The sequence below is a fragment of the Palaemon carinicauda genome, chromosome 38 (assembly GCF_036898095.1).
Source record: "Palaemon carinicauda isolate YSFRI2023 chromosome 38, ASM3689809v2, whole genome shotgun sequence".
Lineage (NCBI taxonomy): Eukaryota > Metazoa > Arthropoda > Malacostraca > Decapoda > Palaemonidae > Palaemon > Palaemon carinicauda.
The window spans coordinates 35,084,376-35,108,782 of NC_090762.1; the positions used below are offsets into that span (position 1 = coordinate 35,084,376).

Below are 24,407 nucleotides of genomic sequence, written 5' to 3' on the forward strand. Positions count from 1 at the left end.
GTAGACACAGCTCTGTGTGACACAATATGAACATCAGCTGATTACAATAAAAATTTTTCTTTATTAAAATTCCAATTTCCTTATGCAAGTCAACTCTCCTGTCATGAACTGACCTACACCTGAGAGGACATTTTCAAAGAATCCTTTTTTCCATCAGATGACTCTTACTCCCCAAAACCCTCACACTGACCAGACAGCATAACAAAAGTAAAAGAAGTTTGTGAAAGATGGTCCTCAACTTACAACTTACAAATATTCAGAGATACAAAAACAAATCCAACATAAATCATAAATCTCAGATATTGTATCAAGAGGTCTTTATGAAATACTGAAATTTTGTCTCAGATATTGTATCAAAAGTTCATAACGAAATACTATAATAAAACACCCGGGTGGTTTTTTTTTTTTTTTTTTTTTTCAAGAATATTTTGCAATATATTTTTTTCTAAATGGCTCTAACAGCCTTAATTTTCGTCATAGAGAGGTCAGGTTGGTCTCATTATTTTGGAAAATGCCTGAAGTTTCTCATAAAGTTATCAAATAAATGTAAAAAACAGTTTTTTTCAAGGACGTACCGGTACGTCCATGGGGGTAAAGGGATGAGTTTTGTGAAACGTACCAGTACGTTCATTGGGGGTAAAAGGGTTATATAATTTAATGCAATAAGGAAGATAACACTACCAATATGAAACCGGACTACTTGTTGATCTGTGCAGCTGAATATCATAGACATTTGAGTTATGTGAAGTCTATCCTAGGCCAAAATTTAATAAAATCTGACTTACAAACAGCTTCTTAGAACCTATCAAATTTGTGATTTGAGGACTTTCTATATTTTGCCAACAGGTTTTTTAGACACTGTTAATCAAGGAAGCTTGAATACAGAACTATCATTCAGAATGGGTATTCAAAGTGATAAAAAAAAATCTTATGATAAAAAGCATACTGTATAAGTATAAAACTTTACCTAATCATACATTTTTTCTAATGATATTGTCTTTGATAACATTAAATTCTAATTACCTAGTCTTTTACGACCTAGAGATGGTCTATTATTAGTATATTTTTAAAAGTTCTATAGTGTAATTAAGGGATTTTGACGTAGGAAAAATCTATTTCTGGGCGAAGGACCTGTGCCGCCCAGTGAATAAGCTCCATTTAGCACTTATTCTTAGGTAATTTACTGCTAAATATACCAGAGAAAAAATGTAAAGGAGTGCTAGGTTAACTAGCTCGCTCACCTATTGGTGTCGGTATAAAATTGGGCGTATAGTCCAGAGGTCCCGCACTATTTAGATTTATCCACGACAGAAACCCCAATAGAGGAGAGCCGTTCAACCTCACTCGGTACTACTAACAATGCATCCGCTCAGAACCCAACTCCTTAGCACCCAAAGTTTGGGGACTCCAAGGGAGAGGAGCTGGGAGGGTTCACTGGGCGGCACAGGTCCTTCGCCCAGAAATAGATTTTTCCTACGTCAAAATCCCTTTTCTGGGCTTGAACCTGTGCCGCACAGTGAATCTATACAAGAGAAAATGTCACCAAACTTGCAAAGTAAAGGAAAAAACATAAGCGTAAGGGAAATACAGGATGCTTTTAATCAGAGATGAGTACCAAAAAATGCCGTGAGTGATAATATATACAGATACTCAGGAGTATAAAATTTACAAATATAATAACAGTATTCAGGTGCAAGACCAACGAATACAATAGGGTATAAATGAGGCAGGTAAGAGGGAGAGATAAGGAGTCAAGGCATTAACCTGTGAGTTACTTGGGAGTAACTACGCTCCCTGCGGTTACTGTAGAAAATTTTAGGGCTTCCAAATGTTTAAGGTAGTGTTTCTTGAACACTGACGGTGATTTCCACCCTGTATACCTGGAAAGGTCTGTAAAATTCATGTGGTGAAAGAAGTTCACCGAGGTAGCAACCGCCCTGATATCATGTGCAAGAGGAAAAGAGTCAGGGTTAGCTTGTTTAATAAAATACAAGATTTGTTGCCTGATCCCTTTAATAGTAATGGTACCGCCTTGTTCTCTAACGAATAGAGGCCCCGAGGAGTTAGAGGAGGTCCGGGATAAATAAGACCTAAGAGTAGTAACAGGGCACAGAGACGGATCTTGCGTGAGGGGAATAATTTTCCAGGAAGACCATCTGTTTTGAGGGTCTTCGTTCTTAGCCAAAAAGAATTTGTTAGGAGAAAGAAGGACCTCTCCCGAAGGCAGGAAGTCAATATGACCCGGGTCTCTCGACAAGGCTGCCAATTCAGAAATTCTTGCCCCGGAAGCCAAGCTCACCAGGAAAAGTGTTTTCCTGAGAAGGGGAATGTAATCACAAGAACTGTTAATGGTATCAGAAGCCAATCTGAGTACGTCATTAAGGAACCAGGTCACCGGAGTAGGGCGAGTAACCGGTTTCAGTCTGGCACAAGCTTTCGGAATTGAAGCTAACAAAGAGTCGGTTAAGTCTATGTTAAAACCCACTAGGAAGATCTTTTTCAGAGCCGATTTAATAGTGGTGATAGTATTGGCTGCCAGACCTGATTCTAATAAAGATCTAAAGAAAGTAACTGTAAGGTTCAAGTTCATACAGTTCACGTCTGAGTCTATTAAAAATTTTGCCAACTTTTTAACTGCAGAGTCATACTGGCGGATGGTGGAATCCCGTTTATCCGATTCTAGGAACAAGGCGTTTTGAGGATCAATATTGGCACCATGCATAGCCGCAAACTTCATAAAGTCCATAAAGTTAGGGCGCTCTGAATGTTTGAGAAAGCGTACACAACGCGTGTTTGTACTATCTGAGACAGAACCGGATTGGGTATCGGGTGAGGGTATAGTCTCAACTCTCGCAGGAGAGGATACCAGTTGCTCTTGGGCCAGTTGGGTGCGACCAAGGCTACTTGTCCCTTGAAGGATCTCAGTTTGTCTAGAACTTTCAGCAAAAGATTCACCGGGGGAAAGAGATAAATCTTTTCCCAGGTGTCCCAATTCTGTGACATGGCGTCTGTGGCGTAAGCCTGAGGGTCTAGATTGGGAGCCACATATACTCTCAATTTGTGGTTGGATTCCGTGGCAAAGAGGTCCACTTGGAGACCGGGAACCTGAGAGAGAATCCACCGAAATGACTTTAGATCGAGTGACCATTCCGATTCTAGAGGGGAGGTCCGGGACAGGGCGTCTGCCACTACATTCCGGACTCCCGCCAGGTGGACAGCTAAAAGATGCCAATGGTTCAAGGCTGCTAGGGAGAATATGGCTACTAGAACATGGTTCAGAGGCCCTGACTTTGACCCGCCTCTGTTGAGGCAGCGGACCACTACTTCGCTGACGAGGACCAGACGAAGGTGTTGTTTCTTGGGAAGAGCAAGACGTTTCAGGGATAGAAGAACTGCCATGGCCTCTAGCACATTGATGTGAAATTGGTGGAACAAGGGAGTCCAAAGACCTTGAACTTTCTTGAGCTGAGAATAACCGCCCCAACCTGACAAGGATGCGTCCGTGTGAATGATTAATTTCGGAGGCGGAAATCGAAGGGGAACTGACTTTGACAGACTGTTTGCTCTTGTCCAAGGAAGAAGTCTTTCTCGTAGAATGGGAGGAAGGCGGACTTTCCTGTCCCGGAGCTTCCGGTTCACCCTCGAACGCCAGACACGATTGAAATCTTTCAATTTTGCCTTCAGAAGAAGATCCGTCACTGAGGCAAACTGAAGGGACTCCAGAATCCTCTCTTGGAGTCGTCTGGAACTTACTTTGTCTTTGAGAAAGCGTTTGGTATTCCTTGCAATCTCTAACCTCTTGGGTCTGGGAAGACACAGAGTATGAGATATAAGATCCCATTGCAGGCCGAGCCATTGGAACTTCGATTTTGGAAGAAGACGGGACTTCTTGAAGTTGATCTGGAAGCCTAGAGATTGAAGATAATGGATGACTTTGTGAGTGGCTTTTAGGCAATTTTGGGAGGTGTCTGACCAAATGAGCCAGTCATCCAGATAGGCTACTACTTGAATCCCTTGATTCCTGAGTTCCTGAACAGCGACTTCTGCTAACTTTGTGAAGATCCTTGGGGCGATGTTGAGCCCGAAAGGCATCACCTTGAAGGAGTAACTTTTGTCCCCTAAGCGAAAGCCTAGGTACGGACGGAAGTGTCTCGCTATCGGGACGTGATAATAGGCGTCTGTAAGATCGATAGAGGTGGTGACTGCCCCACGGGGAAGTAAGGTCCGCACCTGCGAGACGGTAAGCATTCGAAACTTGTCGCATTGAATGGACAAGTTGAGAAGGGATAGGTCTAGAATCACTCTTCTCTTGTCTGAATCCTTCTTCGGGACACTGAACAGCCGACCTTGAAACTTCAGGGGTTTCGTTTCTAGTACGGCGTTCTTTTGTAAAAGATCCTGGACAAATTCGACCAGATCCGGAGTGGAATGTTGACGAAATTTGTTCGGAGGAGGAGGTCCTTGAATCCAACTCCACCCCAGTCCCTTGGAGATGATACTGAATGGAAGTATATGGACGGAGCTTCTTCCTACCCCGGGCTTGGTAAATTGCAGGGTCAGATTTACGTTTAGGAGTCAAACCCCAACGGGCTTTAAGGCTCTGGTTGACTCTAGTGGCCTCCGCCAAGACTTCCTCTACAAGGTCCTCAGGGAAGAGGTATGAACCCCAACAGGAGGACCGGATCAGCTTATTAGGTTCATGCCTAATAGTCGCCTCTGCCAGGACATGTTTGCGACACTTGCGTTTAGCAGTAGCGAAGTCATACAGGTCGTAGTATAATGACTGCAACGTAGCCTTGTTGAGAGATTTAAAAATACTCTCAGTATCGTAAGTCAAGGCTATCGACTCCGTGGAAGTGGCCAGGTTCAGAGTACGGCCAACGCGTAGGCGAGAATTATACTCCTGTTTAATGAGGGATTCCGGGAGACGGGGAAGCCGCTCATTAAACATTACCGAAGCACAGTCTGCTGCTAGCTTTCCAGAGGTAAATGTGGTATGGACGTTGTCCCAACACTCAATGCCTGAAGGAAGAAGGAGGGAGATTGGATCCACCTCTCGGATAGGAGGCAAGGGCTTCTCCTCCAGAGCATATTGGAAGGCAAGCTCTGCTACCTTATTGACACATGGAGTCACGGAGTTTTTGTCCATTAGGAACATTGTAAAAGAGCTATTATAAGGCGTCAACATAGTGTTGGTGCAGCCGATGTCATTCAGGAATCTGGCCCACATAGATTGGGCCTGCTCTTTTGGGAAGATGACTGTTTCCTTGGGGACCTTGTCTAACCGAACCAAAGCTTCCTCGGTAAGCCTGGCATAACCATGAAATGGAAATGCCAGACCAGGAGGAAAGAATTCAAAGTCCTCTAGGGGACGAGTGCCAAGACCCTCCAAAGTTAACATTCCGTCTGAGAACGGGGGATGAAGAGCCATACGCCAAGGGTTGTTTTTGGCAAACTGCGGGAGCTTAGAGGCATCCGGGATGAGAGAGCTTTGGACCCGCTCCGGAGCACCTTGCTCTAATGCCCCAAGTCTCTGACCGATGTTAGAGAACATCGTGTCCATCTTAGACTGTATCTCTGATACAAACTTAGCCTGCATCTCCGACACGATGCGAAGCATGGCTGATTCGCAAAGGCCCGGGCTAGCAGAAGGTGTGGCGGAATGAACTCCCGGGTCGCGAGACTTAGAGGAGGAGCCAGAAGCCTTAGATGACAGGTTTGTATTCTGTTTAGAACCATGAGAAGCCTTATGAGGCTTATGAACTTTAGGTAAGGTTCTAGACTTATTCTTGGGGGGAACCGGGTGTAATCGTTGGGACGAATCACGGTCCCCAGAAAAACCATGGAAGGAAGAGCGATCAGAAGAAGAAGAAAGAGAGGGGCTGAGGATAGGAATCTCAGCGCCAGAAACAACTGCCTCACTTACCACCCTACCTGTATCTGGATCATCCAATAACATGGGTTCCACGTCCAGGTTCATGGAGGCAACATTGTCTTCTAGATCTCCGGGGGCGTCCGACGGATCCTGCTCTGGATCAATAAACCCCGCTATGGTGGCATCAATGTGGGCAATGATGGGAGCTGCAACATGCCTAGCCACAGCGGCTGAAGACTTGGCGTTGGGGTAAATCAGGGAACAGTAGTCCTCGGAGAGGACGTACGGCCGCTTGGACTTCACGTTCCGGGCAAAACCACCAACCCACACTTTCAGTGTGGCCCGAGCCGCAGACTTTTGCTCCGGGGATGCCTGAAATAATAGTGGGAATTATAAAAGGGCAGACTCCCAGTGGTCCTTCAAGACCATAGATATCTTACTAAATAGTGTATGTATGCCAAAAAAGGTAAGATAAATAAGAAGGCAACATAGCCAACGGGACTCACCGAGTCAGATCCAAGGGTGGTAACGAGGTCAAAACAGACCACACAGTTATCCGGGTGCCATACCACGACGTCCTCCAGCTGCACACCGCAGAGGGCGTGAGACCGACAGATAGTAGGGCCGCAGGGCTGATGTAGAACAGCTGCACAGGCTGTCGTCTGACAATGCACCATCTATAAAAAGAATAGTATATGAGAAACTGTAATTCTCTTAAGTAGGGGCGGGTCCGGAGGACCCGGCCTAAACATAAGTCTAGCTTAAGACTAAAGTAAATAGTATAAGAGAAACTGTAATTCTCTTAAGTAGGGGCGGGTCCGGAGGACCCGGCCTAAACCTAAGTCTAGCTTAGGACTAAAGTAAATAGTATATGAGAAACTGTAATTCTCTTAAGTAGGGGCGGGTCCGGAGGACCCGGCCTAAACATAAGTCTAGCTTAAGACTAAAGTGAATAGTATATGAGAAACTGTAATTCTCTTAAGTAGGGGCGGGTCCGGAGGACCCGGGCCTAACGTAAGCCTAACACAAGATTAGGGCTTAACTGTAATATTCTTAAGTAGGGGCGGGTCCGGAGGACCCGGCCTAAACATAAGTCTAGCTTAAGACTAAAGTAAATAGTATATGAGAAACTGTAATTCTCTTAAGTAGGGGCGGGTCCGGAGGACCCGGGCCTAACGTAAGCCTAACACAAGATTAGGGCTTAACTGTAATATTCTTAAGTAGGGGCGGGTCCGGAGGACCCGGCCTAAACATAAGTCTAGCTTAAGACTAAAGTAAATAGTATATGAGAAACTGTAATTCTCTTAAGTAGGGGCGGGTCCGGAGGACCCGGGCCTAACATAAGCCTAACACAAGATTAGGGCTTAACTGTACTATTCTTAAGTAGGGGCGGGTCCGGAGGACCCGGCCTAAACAAAAGTCTAGCTTAGACTAAAGTATAGCCATCCATTCCGGTCGAGCCGGGAGTATAAAAAAGGATGCAACAACAAAAATTTTAGACACAGGGTGTCTGATTTCCCATGGCGAGGCTGAGCCCCGGGCCGGGAAATAAAAGTATCCAAAACCAATTCGTATAGAAACTCCGGGGTAGTGATCTGTCATATAATCATCATAGGCACTGTTATAAATTAAATAGGGGGGCGGAACTGTAGATAAGAACCGCCAACGGAACCCAGAGGGTTTCATATAACATAAACCAGTGTGATAAGTGAATATAAAATAGGGTGCACCGGGATCCAACTCTGTTGACCGGTGGCCAACCAGACTAGACAGAGACGAACCCGCCGGGCCACCCGGAGGACAAAGTCCAAAAACACTGAACTACCCCCTCTAAAAGGAGGGAAGGCAACGGTCCCTTAGTGGAGGGGGGAGAAGCCTAGCCGCCCACCTAGCGAGAGGGGGAGCGTGGGGGAGGATCACGTGATACGAGGCAGCAGGGCTACCAACTGACGATCCCCAACCAGACAGATCAAACGGAGTAATGGCACAAATATTCATTATAATAATAATAGCGTTAAAAATTATATGAATAAACACATAGAAAATTTTTGGGCAAGGCATGCAACATAATAATTAAATGACAAAAGACACACCTGATGGCTAAAAATAACATTGCCGCCTAGCACGAAGGTCGGCAGCCATAACGATACGTAAATGATATCGGCCCAAAATTGAACCACGAGGATTCTAAACGCTAAATAATGAATATTCACAATAACAAATAATATTTGATAATAAAAATAATACACATAGTAACACCGCAAGTGAAACTTAAAAGCTCTCAAAAACAGGAGTACCAACTGTAGTGAAATCAAGCAAGGTCGATATGAACGAAGAGAATAAACTCCTATAATATAAATATTAAACGATCTAGGTTGCTCAAAACACAGTAAAACCCAGCTTGGTACTTAACTTAGACGGTGTCTCCTGGGAAACCGACGAAGAAGCCATAATTCAATGGAAAATAAACCAAAATCGAGAGCACAACAAAAATGCGGGTTACTATACTCGTCGTGCTAAAAGGAGTTGGGTTCTGAGCGGATGCATTGTTAGTAGTACCGAGTGAGGTTGAACGGCTCTCCTCTATTGGGGTTTCTGTCGTGGATAAATCTAAATAGTGCGGGACCTCTGGACTATACGCCCAATTTTATACCGACACCAATAGGTGAGCGAGCTAGTTAACCTAGCACTCCTTTACATTTTTTCTCTGGTATATTTAGCAGTAAATTACCTAAGAATAAGTGCTAAATGGAGCTTATTCACTGTGCGGCACAGGTTCAAGCCCAGAAATATAAAAGTTAAAGTTGCGGGTTTTAGGTCTCCACAGAGACGATTTACATCGTCCTCCTCGGGCGACCATTAGCCAGTTGGGACCATCACTAGTCCCCTCTAACCTTCCCCCTAGGCGCCACGTGGGAGTACCCCCCCCCCCCCCCCCCGGTAGAAGGTCTCACAGTTTTCGCGTCCCTGGCGGGGGCCGAACTCGGGACCTCTATAATAGAGATCCGCGATGCTACCAACCTTGCTATCCGGAGTATCTTTCATAGATTCATATAATATACTTAGAATATGTGCTATAGTAATCTGGAGTTACATGGACACATAAAATGTGCAAAAGAAATTAAATGCAATACAGTATTCATTATACTTACAATATCCCCAGACGTAGGTTGTGTGTGACCAATGTTAACATACAGTCGTCTGGTAAGAATCCTTTCGATGATCTCTTTTGCTTTCATGAGATCTGGATGTTCTCCTTCAGCACGTATTATCTGATGAAATACATCGTCGACGAGATTGGTGTATGCATCCATGTCATTACATACATCGGCTAAGTAGTATTTTTTTCTGTCAAATAAAAGCTAATTAGATGGTGCCTATGAAATCACTACCTCTTAAACATATTGTTCCAACATATTTGTTGTATCATGAGATTTTCTATATTGTATAATTAAATACAATAAACTTCCTAAGAATTAAGGTCCAGCCATATATTGCCTTGTAGTAAAGCAAAATTTACGAATAAAAAACCAAAGAACACTTATTAAAGATTATTCCAGCTAAAATTTAAATAGTTCATTCTTTTACATTCTATTTTAATTTATTTTTTTCTTGGAGGGGAGGGGGGCGGCATATGCTAGCTTAGCTTTCAAGTTGATACAGGCTAAAATTCTCCCTACTCTACATAATTTAATTTTACCAAAACTTTTAATTAGAACACCCAACAATCCACATTGCTCCCTACATGCATCTATTCATTAGGAAAAGAAACTAAACACAGATAATGCTTACCCTTCTTTGTCTTTAAACTGAATGTGCTTATCTGCATAGCAAAATGCATCCACTAACCTGAAATATTTAGAAATAATCAATAAAAATGCAAATACTTATGCAGTACAGTAGTGTACTATATTTGTATTGCTTCCTATTACAGCAGACCAAATGTAACATCACTATCACTGTTATATATACTGTACTGTATAACTCAAAATAATATATCATGATCTTACATCGAATCAATGATTTTCACGACACGATGTTGATAAGCTGTTCTGTGAAGTAGGCACCGTGCATGGAACATGTCATAGAGGGTGTCGACTTCTTTTTTTTGGTAACAAATCTGCAGTCCCTCGCCCTCAAAGTCTATCACCCGAGAGAAATGAAGAAGACGGTAGTAGTCAAATGTTACCTGTAAATTGATAGAAAATTATTCTAAAGTTGTTTAAACTTACGTCTCTTTTTGGATTTCCTAGATTACCATTAAATCAATCAATTTTATCATTCTGTAAAATAACAAATTTGTAAGTAATTTATATTTTTCCTAGTATACAAACTTGGAGCTATTTATAGGGGTATTCTTCCAGCTACACCGAAAGTATACCCCTATAAATAGCGGAAGGTTTGTATCTCTGCTGGAACAAATATCTTTTAGATCTTATTAGTTACTAACGAAAGTATTTATAATTTATTAATTGATACTGCTAATAGCAATGTACTGAACATAAAAACTTAGCTTTAAATCAGATAAGAACTCACACTAATCCTAAAATATGGACCTTGGCTGCTTTCATAGTATTCCACCTAACATATTTCTTACAGTAAACTTAATTTCAAGCAGTTTAATCCTTTATTTACAGTTATGAAATATGGAAAAGCTTGTAATAAAAAATGAGGCGGTGAAATGGTTTTGAATAGTTAGCAACTAATTGTTTCTCATGATGCTAAAGGCAGAAATAACACTAATTTTTTAAAGTTCGGTCATTTACATTTTCCCTAACTGTACAAACCTGAGTCCTTTAATAAGAGTATGCTTTCAGCGAAGTAGGACACATCTGTTAAAACTTTAACAAGGTAGTTACTGCTGGGTGGCAGGGAAGGCCCGTTCACACAACAGGCCACTCAGCCGTCACTTGAGGGTGGTTGATGAAGTTTTAAAGGTTTAAAGGCCACACATAAGTGGCAGAGGTAAGAGACAGTGACAATACCCAACCTACCAGGACAGTGCCCTAGAGAAACTGACCGTATATACGTAAGATCAGCACCCAAGCTCCCTCTCCACCCAAGATAAGATCAGGGAGAACCAGGCAATGGTTGCTTATGACTCACCAGGTACAGTAGATCTGTAGGCTCCCAAAAACCACCCATCCTTAGCTCACGAGGATGGTAAAGTTGTAGACACTACAAGAAACTATCAAGCTTGAGCGGGACTCGAACTCCACTTCGGCACGGATACAAACCCTCGTCCGATAATAGGGGAGAGGAAGTCCCTATAACCTATTGGAAAAGTCCCTGCCTGCCATTCTGCAAGACTCGGGATCAAGACCCACTCAAACTCGATACTTTCTTGTAGTATCTGCAGCCTCACCATCATTGTGAACATAGTACGGTGGGTTTGGGGGAGCTTATAGGTCTACCAGCTGAGTCATCAGTAGCCAATGCCTAGCACTCCATGACCATAGCTTAATGGAGAGTGGGACTTGGGTGCTGATTATATGCATAAAGTATATGGTCATTCACTAGGGCATTGTCTTACTTGGTAGGGTATTGTCATTGTCCCTTGCCTTTTGCCATTCATGAAAGGCCTTTTAACCTTTAATTGGGGGGTTTACAATCCTGGGAAATGTCCCAGAACTTTGGTCCTGGTCATGATGTGGCAGGTATCAGGCTGGGTCACTACCAGGAACTGGTAGACGGTCAAGGAAAACCTATTTAAGTGGTGGATATGTTGTCAGAATGTAAGATCAGTATCAAAAATAGGTAGCAAATATTTGGCCTTCCTCCCCGTCATCTTTAGGGGAAAAACTTCTAAACAAAACTTTCTTGAAAAGAAAAGTTGCCCAGTAATGTGGCTCCTTTAAATCTAACCTTCGATTCAGGAAATAATGGGGGAAATGTTGACCCCCAAAAGAAGAAGAACTAAGAAGGGGTAGAAGGGACACCAAATTTATCTCTCATTCTGAACTGACATTGTAATTGCTATCTTAGACAAGATGTTTCTTGTACAACAAAGACGCTGGGTTTGCTAAAAATCTATTAAGCAATTACCACCAGGCCAAGGATACCAGTATCCAAGCACCTGAAAGGTTCTTCCTGAGATCTGGCATAAATCTGATACATTCAAGTGATCTGGTTCTGCACAAATGAATCCAGGGCGGTCCCTACAACTCCTTGACTGTACAGAAAGGATGTTAAATTGACTTACAAAGCCAGAAAGAAACAGTGAACTAAAACCTTAACTGGTAACTGTGTAGGAAAGAGATGAAGAGGATATGAAGTCGTGAATGATTGGGTTCCAGGTCTCAAACCCAGCTCCTGAACTGAGGTGGTGGAGATCCTTCTTTCTCCAGAATGACTCATGGCACAGGTAAAGTCATGGCATTTCCTACTTGCTTTGTCAGGAATAAAATACTGGAAGATATTCAAAGGCTAAAGCCTTATCTGCCTTCCATTCTGCTGTTTGAGAGAGGATCGCATGATTGGCCTGGAAACTCATGAAACAATTTTATCATCTTGAATTCCTTAGGAGTTCCACACAGTCTTGTAGTGGTATCTTTCACTGCAAAGATTGAGAAGAAGCTGATCCAGATACCATTCAGTGCATGGCTGCATGGAAGAGGTCAGGTTCCACCCAACCCTTGCTGTTGTTAATCAACTGTTGAGTGTTCGGCGAAACAGGGAAAGATGCAAGGGTTATGGTTCCCAAACCTGGCACCTTACCATCCAGTCTGGAAGCTATTTTACCAGACTTAACCCTACACCTTCATAGGAACCACCAAGTCCCCTGACACAGGGGAAACCACACTACTCTTCACCACAGGTGTCATTGTAGACACTTGAGACAAAATGCACGGGGGTTACTGGGGACTCCCTTAAAGAAGTCATGGAGGGACTACCTGAAAGACTTGAGGAAGAATAAGCCTTTTTCAGGTCAAATTCATTGTCAGCAGACTGCATGGTCGAAGTTAGAGTTGTCTTCAGCCTCTGAAGGGGAGTGACAAACGCCAAGCTTTCCCAACGCTTCAGCAAAACCTAAAAACTCAGCTGATGTCAATTCCAATCCTCTTGACATCTGTAGCGTACTCCCTGAGGACCGATTCAGGGGCGTAGGAACAGGCGCTACAGCAGCAGCACCACCTACTGAAAAGACAGAAGCCGCAAAAGACTTCACCGGAGCTTTCTTGAGCGTTGCCTAGTCTGATCCCAACAAACACTTAGCATGTTTCCTCCCCTTTAAGGAGTACGCCTGCCACTGTATTGGAGGCCACGAACTACAACTGGGACAGTGTGATGACTGCAAACAGTCATGACCCCTAAAAGAGGTACAGAAGGAGAGATTATCAACAGGCTGGTTTACCATATACCAGTTGTAGCGTCCTCCCTTACCCCAGCAAACACGGACTTCTTGCTTCCGTTCTACTACAACTGATTAGCATAGATAGTATAGAGAGTGTTGTCTTGTACGTTCATGTACATCAGTGGTCAAAACACAAGTGAAGACTATCTGAATGGAAGAGGGGGTGGAGCTCCTTGCCCCACTTCCTACATAATTGGATAAGCGCTCATTATCTAACTTTTAACGACCATTTCAAGCACGTGCTGTAGGGTTATTCCTAAATAAAGGACAAGTGTTTTTATGTTACACAAGAACAATTCAATATTCTATTAGGAGATTCAAAAATAGAACTATCCAGAAAAAAAAGTGGAGAAAGGCAGGAATTAGTAGTTATCAATAACTTTGCAAGCAAAGAAGTAAACCTTTTACTTAAGTAAATTGTACCGTGCATGGCACACTACAGACAGTACTTTGCTGCATTCCATCAGCCCTATAGTAACGTTTTCTCCCTTGTGTTCTTCATTCCCCTTTTATTACCTTGATACTGCAGTACTCCTCAACTTCTTTAACTCATACTTTATAAAAAAAAAAAAAAACCCTAAGATAAATTCTATGATAGTCCAACAGTGACAAAACTGACTTCATTATCATACTGTAACTTACAGTATTACAAATCATTGTAGACTATACCAATACAATGACTACTAATTCAAAAGGACAATAAAGGAGCTTTTGAACGAACCAATGAGGGATCCATGTACCTTGTCTCTCAAATTAAAGAACCAGAAGATTTTCAAACAAAGGATAGGATTTGCTTGGATAGCTCATATTGATTATATCAACTAAGATGTAGTAAAAAAAAAAATCAAGGATAAAGGCTCACGTGTATGCAAGCTGCAGAGACTATCACATCTTGGACTGCACAAGAGGATAGTACACCAAAAAAAAATAAGTAGAAAAGTCAGTACTCTATATTCAAAGTCTTTGATTACCTAAAATTTATATAATCAAGTCAAAATTTATGCATTAGTTGATCATTACTGTTGTCTATAGAAAATTATGATTTACTATGCTAAGAATCACCAATAAATCTAAATAGAAGTTGCACTCACCTTGATCCCCAAGCTATGGCTATCCCTTAGAAAATAGTCCCACTTGTCAACATCAACTCCAGTTCTTTTGTTGGAAACGATCTGTAATGTGCCAAATATACTTATTTTATTTCTAAATTCAAACCTCAATCTCTATGTACCTGAAATTCTGATATTCAATATACAAGTTTTCAAAATTTTAGTATGAATACAACTTTTTTTGTCATGAAAGTAATACTTTTTTATATAAAAATATTTTCACATTTTTCTCTTACCTCATAGAGAAAAGCTTTATCAGAAGTTCGGCCTTTATAGGGCCATTCTGCAATACTTGAATCAGTGGGCCCACTGATTAGCTCCTTGATAAATATGATGTCTTCATCCTCAAGGTCGTATTTTCTAAATTCGCCATGAAGATTGTTTGCCTTCAAGAGGTGATCAAACATTTGAATTGATGCCGATTCATGCTGCAGGAATAAAAACAAACATTTATTCTTAGTAGTTACAGTAAGAACAAATCTGTATCAATCACTTCATACATCTCATTAACTACTACAATCGTTATCATATTAACAGGATAAGTAGCAATCAATCTATTTATAAAAAAAATGCATAAAATAAATCATTTTAGAACATTAATGATTAAAATGATCATCCCTTTAGTTTAGTCTACGGTAAGGTGTAATAAATTCTCATGTATTTAAGAAAGACCTTGGTATAAAATATGAACTCCAGTTCTTGATCAAGGTAAATAGCCTAGTATAGTTCCTTTTACAAAATGACATATTTGGAGATAATTTGTATTTGTATTTAAACCTGAGTCCTTTACATGATAGAGATAACAGCAAAGCTAAAATACACGGCTGTTAAAATTTTATGACAAGGTGCAAGCAAGTGGTTGGTCATTACCAACTGGGAGCGGGGAAGCCCCACCCTCTACTTGCACACTGAATAGTCACTTTGATTGCTGCTGGTACTTTCTAGAGGGTCAGTCATGACGGAAAAGTACGAATATAGAACTCAGGTTCGTATAGTTAAGAAAAACATGCATTATCTCCATATTCATCATTTGTTCCAGTACAAATACAAACCATCCTTTACATAGGAGGCTCAGCCTTAGGTGGGAGGAAATTCCTGATCCAACTGGCTGGAAATTACTCTGGGATTCCAAAATTTGGACACAAGTGGTGAGAATTCAGATTCCTTACACCTCTTGCACCAGTGCTGTGGTGTGACCATACCAGCGCGTCCATGGCCCATGAAATAAAGGATACTGAGCGAAAAATTTGTATCATAACAATTAAGCACATGTATACTAATGGGTTTCCCTGGTTCACACCATGTGGCATATGCAAACTAATGGGTAAACGGTTGTCTGATTATTATACACCCCACCTTGTAAGAAATGTGGGGAGTGACGCTTTTAATTCTAGAACAGCTGCAAGCTGAATAGTGCTTACCTGCAGTCAAACCCATTCCAGTTGACAGGATTTTTGATGCTGTGCCTAAAGAGAAGGGAAGCAGGAAAGGAAAAGAAAAGGCCAGTCATTCTTCCCTTTCATCCCAAACTAAAACTTAACCTCTGTCCTTGATCCGATGGTAATGGTCCTGTGAGAAGAGCTGAGGTACCTATTCCTCCTGCTATGCAGCTACTATAGGCCCTAAGGTAAAGGTTGACTCCCACATGTAATGGGCAGTGAGCATAGTTTGACGTTTCTACGTGCCTGTCTATCGTACTCACGCCACAGTGAGATTCTTTCTAAACACCAGGGTTCTACTAAACCCACAATATTGCATACTCTAGCTTGATCACCTTCTTTTTCACTCTCACAGTGCTGACAAAGGTGTTGCAGATGGGGTTAAATTGTATGTGTACATTTAAGGTAACATTTTAGCACCATTACAGGACACAAAAGTAACTAATCAGGATTGTCAGTTACCTCTCTCAGGCTCGAGATTGGAAAGATAAAATCCTCGAATCAGGAATGAACTCAGAGACAAGACGTTAAAGGAGAGACCATGCAGCACACTAATCTACTTACGAAGGCTAAGACAAGCAAGAAAAACATTTTTATAATACAGTTTGTATCTGAGGCAAGCCTTAATGGTTCATACAGTGTCCTCTTCAGGGGGCATAGACTTTGGTAATGTTCTCGGGTGATGGTCTCACCTCTAACAGAAGGTGTGACCGTTCAAAACTCCGTTTAGCTTAAGGAGCTGGTCTAATGCTGAGTGATAGCTTTTCACAGTTGATAATCAGCAGAGCTTTTTCTTTTGGAGGTTAAGTAAAAATTAGCCTATTATTATTATTATTATTATTATTACTTGCGAAGCTACAAACCCAATTAGAAAAGCAGGATGCTATAATCCCAGGGGCCCCAACAGGGAAAATAGCCCAGTGAGGGAAGGAAACAAAGACAAATAAAATATTCTAAGAACAGTAACAACATTAAAATAAATACTTCCTATATAAACTATAAAAACTTTAAAAAAAAAACAAGAGGAAGAGAAATCAGATAGAATAGTGTGCTCGAGTGTACCCTCAAGCAAGATAATTCTAACCCAAGACAGTGGAAGGACATGGTAGAGGCTATGGCACTACCCAAGCTAGAGAACAATGGTTTGAGTATGGAGTGTTCTTCTCCTAAAAGAGCTGCTTACCATAGCTAAAGAGTCTCTTCTACTCTTACCAAGAGGAAAGAAGCCACTGAACAATTACACTGCAGTACTTGAGTGGAGAAGAATTGTTTAGTAATTTCATTGTTGTCAGGTGTATGAGAACAGAGGAAAATCTGTAAGGAAATTCCCAGACTATTTGGTGTATGTGTAGGCAAAGGGAAAGTGAACCGTAACCAGAGAGAAGGATCCAATGTAGTACTGTCTGGCCAGTCAAAGAACCCCATAACTCTCTAGTGGTAATATCTCAACAGGATAGAGGTGAAACATCCTTCTACAAATCAAAGACAGAAGATGGTCCACTTGGCTTAATACATGGAGATTGAAGACTTCCGGAGGTAACCAGACACCTCTCGTGTAACTTTGCATGAAAAGCCTTTCTCTGAGAGGAGATGCTAGATATCCTACATGCGTGAAGCTGAATTGATTCCACTGTGCAATGAAGAGGAGGCGATTCCCACAGAGTCAGTATCTGTAGAAGTAGAAGGTCTGAGTACCATTCTATTTGGGGCCATTTTGTCACTATTAGTCATATTGAGGTTGGAAATGGCTAGAGCTCAATTTAGGAGACTTCTCATTAGGCAGACTGATGGAAAAACATATACGTTGAGGCTGTCCCAGAGGTGCTGGAACACATTCTTGACTGCTATTTCCAGGTTTGGCACCGATGTATAGTATACCGAGAGTTTGTGGTTCAGTAATACTGCAAATAAGTCAACAATCAGTGAACCCCACAAAGTCAGGATCTTGTTCGCTATTTGAGGATGCAAAAAACACTCTGAGACAATTATTTACACCTCCTACTCAGTTTGTCCACCATGATGGTCTTTTCGCCTGGAATAAAGCGGACTGTTAGAATAATAGAGTTGAGCTCCACCTACTCGTGGATCTCTACTGCTACCTGGCAGAACTACAGAGACACAGTACTTCCTTGCTTGTTTAAATATGGCACTACAGTAATGTTGTCTCTCATCAACACCATCAAGTGACCAGTCAGAAGAGGAAAAAAGTGTTGGAGTGCAAGAAGAGCTGCTCAAAGTTCCAACATGTTGATATAGCAATGATGGTATTGGTCGGACTATTGTCCAGATGTTATATGGTAACGGAGGTGTGCTCTTCAACTTTCCTTTGATGCATCTGTAAACAAAAGGAGCTTTGGTGGAGGCCACCATTCAAGATTGCATCTGGATTCTTCCTCTTTTTGAATCAATGATAAAGGGGGTCAATATGCTGAGATCAGTGTCCCTTCAACTCCCTCATGAGTGATCACAGATGAAGGCGACCATTTGGAATGAGATGTTCCAGGGAGACTAGATGTCCCAGTAACTTCTGTCACTGGTGAGCTGGCAGAATGGTCTAATGAAGGTGAGTGCTGCCTCTTACAGGGCCTTACCAAGGATCGCATTGATGTCCATTCCTAGATAGATAAGTTGCTGTTTGGGTATTGGAATCAACTTCTCCCAATTCTCCACGATTCCTAGATCGTGACAAAATGAGAGGAGTCTGTCTCGGTGAAGGAGGTCTTCCTTGGTGTCCACTGATATTAGTGTACATAATCTGGTGAGGAATTGTGGTGCTTTCGAGACCAAAGCAAAGAACTTTTTACTGGTATACTTCGCCATAACAAAGCGAAGATACTTCATGGAGGCAGGATGGGCTGGGATCTAGAACTATATGTCCTTGAGATTGATTGTTATCATTAAATCCAGAGGCCTGATTGCCTGCCTGAATGTGGTTGCAGTCGCCATCTTGAACGATGTTTGTACAACAAACTCGTTCAGACCTTCTCTACAAGAAAGAGTTGACTGAAGAAGCCTGAGGAGCTGTCAACCCCTTTGAGAATGCTCTTCTCTAGCATAGTCTGAAGGGATCCAAATCCTTCATTGATCCCTAGTGATTGGACGACGACATTGCGGGTGGTCAAATTAGAGGAGGGGGAGAGTTGATGAATGGGAGGAGATATCCAGAACAAAGAAGATCTACAGTTCAATGTTCTGTCCTGTGATACTACCACCTTCCTCTATCTGGGCTGCAGGTATCCTCCCACAGGTGGCATCCTGGGAGGAACGCCCCCACTCGCAGGCTTATTACTTCCATGTCAGCCACGGCCCTGACCTTGTCTGCTCTGAAAGGGCTGCTGGTTTGTTTACACCTCAGGATGAAACCGGCGGGGCGAGTGTTGTTCCCAGGGCGGTCAGGCAAAGGCAAGTATCCTTGCTTGCTATGCACAATTTGGGGCCTCTTAAGATGTCTGCGTGTACGTGGAGGAGCAATTGCATGTTCCTTAGAGCTAGCAAACTCAGGTGAAGGTGCGTACTGAGAGACATGCTCTTCTTCCTCCTTCTGCCATACGCCACCAACTGGGAGGGTGACCACTCCCAACACTCATTACAAGGAGAAACCCAATTGCTGGAATGTCCTCTAGAGGCAAGACACAAATGAGGATCCATCTCCTTTGCAATCATGGATGTCCCACATCCATGAATCAACACCCCTGGACATTTCCGTATCTCCGCTGGAAAGAAAGAGTATTAGAAAATATGCCAAAAAAAATTCCAGCCAGAGGGAACACCCGTTCTCAATGACGGCTACTATCAAAGTGACTACTAAGTAGCAAACAGTGTGGGCAGGGATTCCCTGCTCCCAGTCAGTAACTACTGACCACTTGCTTACTCTCATAATAAAATTCAGACTGCCGTATACAGTATTCCAGCTTTGCTGTCATCTCTTCTATGAAAAGGACAAAAAATTGCATTTCTACACGAACAATAAAAAATTAAAATGAGGTCATTTCTAAAAGAATTGTTAACATAATACAAACTGTTTCTATGGCATTTCAGCAGCCACTCATCTGTTACATGAGTAAGGTTACACACAAGAAAAAATGCATGCAAGTATTTTTAGATCATGGATTGATCTGATAAAGGCTTAGTCAAGGAAAATGTAATCTAAATAATAGAAAGTTTCTGAGTGTTATACAGTACTTACAGTCCATTTATTTTCCGGTCGAGCCTTGTTCACAAAAACCTCCCACAAGTGACTAAAAGGTCCGTGGCCGAGGTCATGACAAAGCCCAGCCAACTGGACACAGAGAACATCCTTATCAGTTATATTCAATTCCGGCTGTCTTAACCGAAGAGCACTGGCCAGTTGTCCAGCTATATGACACACGCTGATGGTCAAAGTGGTCAGAAAAAAAAAATTAGATAAGATACTGTACAGTACCCAGCAATGTAGAAATGTCAAAAATATTAAAATATATATATCATTTCTAATTTCTATTCAATGAAATTACAGATAATTTCAAATGTAAAATTAGTCATATTCAAGAACACTATACTGTAATTTCAAAATAACCATTTAAACAATCAGAATTCTAAATGACTTAATTATCAAAACCTAAAGCAGAAAATTAATTGTGAAAGCATAGTCATTTATGCAGAGTTAGCATTATAAAGAAAAAAATTTATTGCATACATAAAAGCTGCTTTTATACCATTTATGTAATGGTGAATTTCTTTGACAGTAAAGGTGGTTAGAAGATCAGGTCATGCATAGAAAGAAAAATTGGAAATTGATAAAAGAAAATCAGAAACAGAAGTCCATACAATTCTAAGCCTCGTCTATTAGGGGCAAACACGATGCATCAAGTTTTGGGCAAAATCTAAATTTTCAATTGTCAGATCTCCATCAATCAACTCTGCCTGCAGTCTTTAAGTCCCTCTTATGTGATAACAGCATACTATGATGTGTATTCAATTGCGCAAAACACAAGAAAGAAATGTTCAAAATAATTTCCATGCTAAAATACTACTTATGATGAAAACTTAAATGTATTCAATTCAAAGAAATCTTGGTTGGGCTATATACAAAGAAGCAAGTTTATTTTTTATAAAAAAAAATTGCATTAATTTTCGAAATTCTGACAACAAAAGGGAATGACTTTGTATTCCTCAAGTCAATGACAACAGCACAAAATACACCATCAAAATTATTCATGTTTACCTATCAACAAATTATGATGCAGCAGGAAAGACAATCAATAATTGCACTAGTAATGGCTGTGAAACTTGGTTGAAAATGACAATTATGTAGTTGCACAACCAACTGCTATACTTTAGATATTTTTACAAAACTCCTGAAATTCACATTGCTTCTATTCAAAGCTATGTCAACGTCTAGGCCAAAATAAAAATTTGCTGTTCTCTCTCCTTGCAAAATGGGACCCCTCGATGATACGACATATTACATCTTACCTTTCAATTTTCTCGTTGAATGGTATCTAAACAATTTCCTCGTTGAATGGTATCTAAATAAACCTTCTTTATTTTTCAAATCAAATTTCATTAGTTCATTTCCAATTAATAAATCACAATGTGATTCAAATATTTCCTGGCTTTGTGCAACATAAATGTATCCGGCCGGAGGTGTAAGGAGGAATATTTTTCACATACATTCCCTTTTTTTTAAGTTATGTCATGTTAGTTGACTGTTTAGTAACACCTTTAATATATTTCTCTAGCATTAGCAAGTGTAAACAAAAGAAAATCTTTAAATACTGGAAAATTAAAAGGAAATTTATGTGAATTTACCTCATTCGGAGAGTTTTTAGAAATACATTTATATTCTTGATCCTAATTTGGATTTGTTGAGATATGAACAATTCAAAAAGATGACAACAAATTATTTTGAAAAATGGCTACAGTTGTGTCAACCTAATCTACATACTCATTTGGTTACCAGGGAAAAATTCTGTTCAGATGGTTCAACTAAGTGCGTATCTATTTAACCTCCCTGTTGTTCATATTGGTTCTCTTTGGAAGTTCAGATTCATTAACATTTACCCATAAATTTCATAAATTTCCCCATTTTCTTTCCTTCAACCTGGCAATATCTAGCAGTAAATGGCGAAAAGAAAATCTATCTTGTGCCAACCTCTCTTTGTTTTTATAGTCTTTGAGTCACATTGTTCTGACTAACTAGTAGTGAGGATTATAGAGGTGATAAGAGTGTTACACATGATGAGATGAATGGTGGGGAAGGAGTGAGGAGGGCTTGGGAGGAACCTGTTGGAAGCAGATTGAGAGGGAGGCAGAGAATTACATTGAGAGATAAGGTGAAAAATGATTTGGGTAGAAGGGGTTTGGTGGAAGAGGATGCCCTTGATAGAAGGCATTGGAGAGGGCATATCAGGAAACTGACCCCTTATCTAGGGATAATAGTGATAAAGAAAAAGGAGGAGGTCCAACTAACCACTGTTATTCAAATTATAGAGATTTTTGGTGTTTGATTACGGACTTCCTCTGGATTTGTGAACTACTACTGTGCAGATTGTTCAAGGGAACTGTTTCTCGGCAACCATGATCCACAAACTCTGTGTCTCGTGTTGGGGTTTAGTTTTAAAATGTATATAGTATGTATAGATCTGCAATCCAATCAGGAAATTCCAGTAATTACGTGTTTACTTGGGCTTTGGTTACCTTTTAAATTAGTCAAGAGTGATTAATAAATTTATTATTTAGATTTATTATTCTATATTGTTATTATCCAATCGCTTTCCTTCACAATTCTACATCCATCAGAATTGTAAATCAGCATTATGAACACCAGGAGAATTTCATGAAAATAAACAGAATTTTAATGATAGATTTTGATACTCCCCTGATATTTATATACAAAATGGGCCCCTGCCACCCAATTTATCAGTGATGTCAAATGACTAATGATTGAATTTTCAACTTCAAGAACTGAAAAGTAGGAGATAATATGCCGTACCATAGACTAGTTACTTCCCATCAACTGCTATATGGGGTGGTAGTTCCCAGAGGAGGTGGCACTTCACAAAGAGAGAGAATAGGATCATTTTATTTTGGGATATACATCAAAACAGCTTCCAGTAGAAACAGTATGAACATCAAGGGAGTATATAAATAACATATTTTATCATCAAAATTATGTTAATCATTATAATAGCTAGTATCAATACTCCTGTCAAAATCATTGGTGCCAATACTCCTGTCTACATTGATCTTAGGCCTTCAAAGAGCTACTGTATATGCAAAAAGAAACATTTTACTCTTAAGCTAAAATGACATTCACAATGCTGTTTATATCTTCATTTAGTTTCAAATGTTTAATCTCAATAATAGCCTCTCTATGATTAAGGTACAGTACTCCTTTAGCTTTCAAGAAATATAATTAGGAGCGAATGTCACTGACAAGTGGTACAGAGTTGAATAATTACGAAGACTTCCATTATTATTATTTGAAGTTAAAGAGTGAAAGATTAATCCCCCCCCCCCCCGTCTCTCTCTCTAAACCAGGACTTACTAACATTTTTTTACATGCTCTAAGAGTCTTATATCTACTGTAGTCTCTTTTTCTGCAGCAAACTTGAAAATCCTCCAACATCTAATTCTCCTTACAAAAGCTATTCTATCTGTTTCCTTATTTCTTATCCTTACTGAGCTATTTTCCCTGTTGGAGTCTTGGGCTTATAGCATACTGCTTTTCAAACTAGGGTTGTAGCTTAGCAAGTAATAATAATAATAATAATAATAATAATAATAATAATAATAATAATAATAATAATAATAATAATAGGAGCCAAAATATTTCTACATAGAGTGCCAAGCTAATCAATGCTGTATAGTCAACATGCTAAAATTTGGAATAATTAATATAAATAATAACATATGAACAAACTAAAGTAAGCAAATGAAAAATAAAGGATGATCTATCAAATACATAAGTGCCAGACACGCAAGATAACCTAATTAGATACCAAAATTACTATATGGTACATGGAATTGTTTTCATGAACGACCCCCAAAGGCATCCCTCTTTCCTTATACAAGGTCCTAGTGATTCTCTTCCCTACATTAAGAATAAAAGAATCTACGAAAATGGATACAAAATAATTAAGAATTCCGTCATCAAAGTAAAATGAAATATGGTACACTAAAGCCATGCTTATACAGTAATACATCCCAAAAATAAGAATTAAAACTTAATGATCCACCCTTACCCGAGGCAATGCTCAAAACGATTTTGTGCTGCCGCGGGAAAAACAAAATAAACGGGACCCAAGGCCTTCAGGAACCTGAATGGAGAGAAGAATATACCACACTGTAATTGATAGGTGTTAAGGTTACACCTAAATAATGAGCCCAAAAGATATAAAGTACCAGACAAGATGAATCTAGTACCAAAGGAGATTCATTAACCCGGAAATCTTACCTGGATTAAGCATTGGGCTTAGTAAAGTGCACGAAATCATCCCCTAATAACATTACATCATTGTCCTGTGCCGCAACCATGACATGTTAATCCTGCAGAAAACTTTATTAATCCTAGGGGACAACGTAATTTCACATCACACTGCACCGTACTTTGCCCAAGCAACATTAGTCTGTCATACAGTACAAAAATT

The 24,407-nt window shown here is 40.5% G+C and overlaps 1 protein-coding gene across 1 annotated transcript in view; it reads right to left on the reverse strand.

The window, feature by feature from the left end:
• Positions 1–24,187, reverse strand: part of LOC137630285 (deoxynucleoside triphosphate triphosphohydrolase SAMHD1-like) — a gene marked incomplete at its 5' end in the record, with an annotated part of 38,495 nt that extends 14,308 nt beyond the window's left edge. The window contains 7 exons of the mRNA XM_068361731.1: positions 9,028–9,223; positions 9,668–9,724; positions 9,886–10,064; positions 14,321–14,401; positions 14,575–14,766; positions 19,964–20,147; positions 24,003–24,187. Of these exons, the coding sequence (XP_068217832.1) occupies positions 9,028–9,223; positions 9,668–9,724; positions 9,886–10,064; positions 14,321–14,401; positions 14,575–14,766; positions 19,964–20,147; positions 24,003–24,187 (1,074 nt within the window). The remainder of the gene's footprint in view (positions 1–9,027; positions 9,224–9,667; positions 9,725–9,885; positions 10,065–14,320; positions 14,402–14,574; positions 14,767–19,963; positions 20,148–24,002) is intronic.
• Positions 24,188–24,407: the final 220 nt, after the last annotated feature.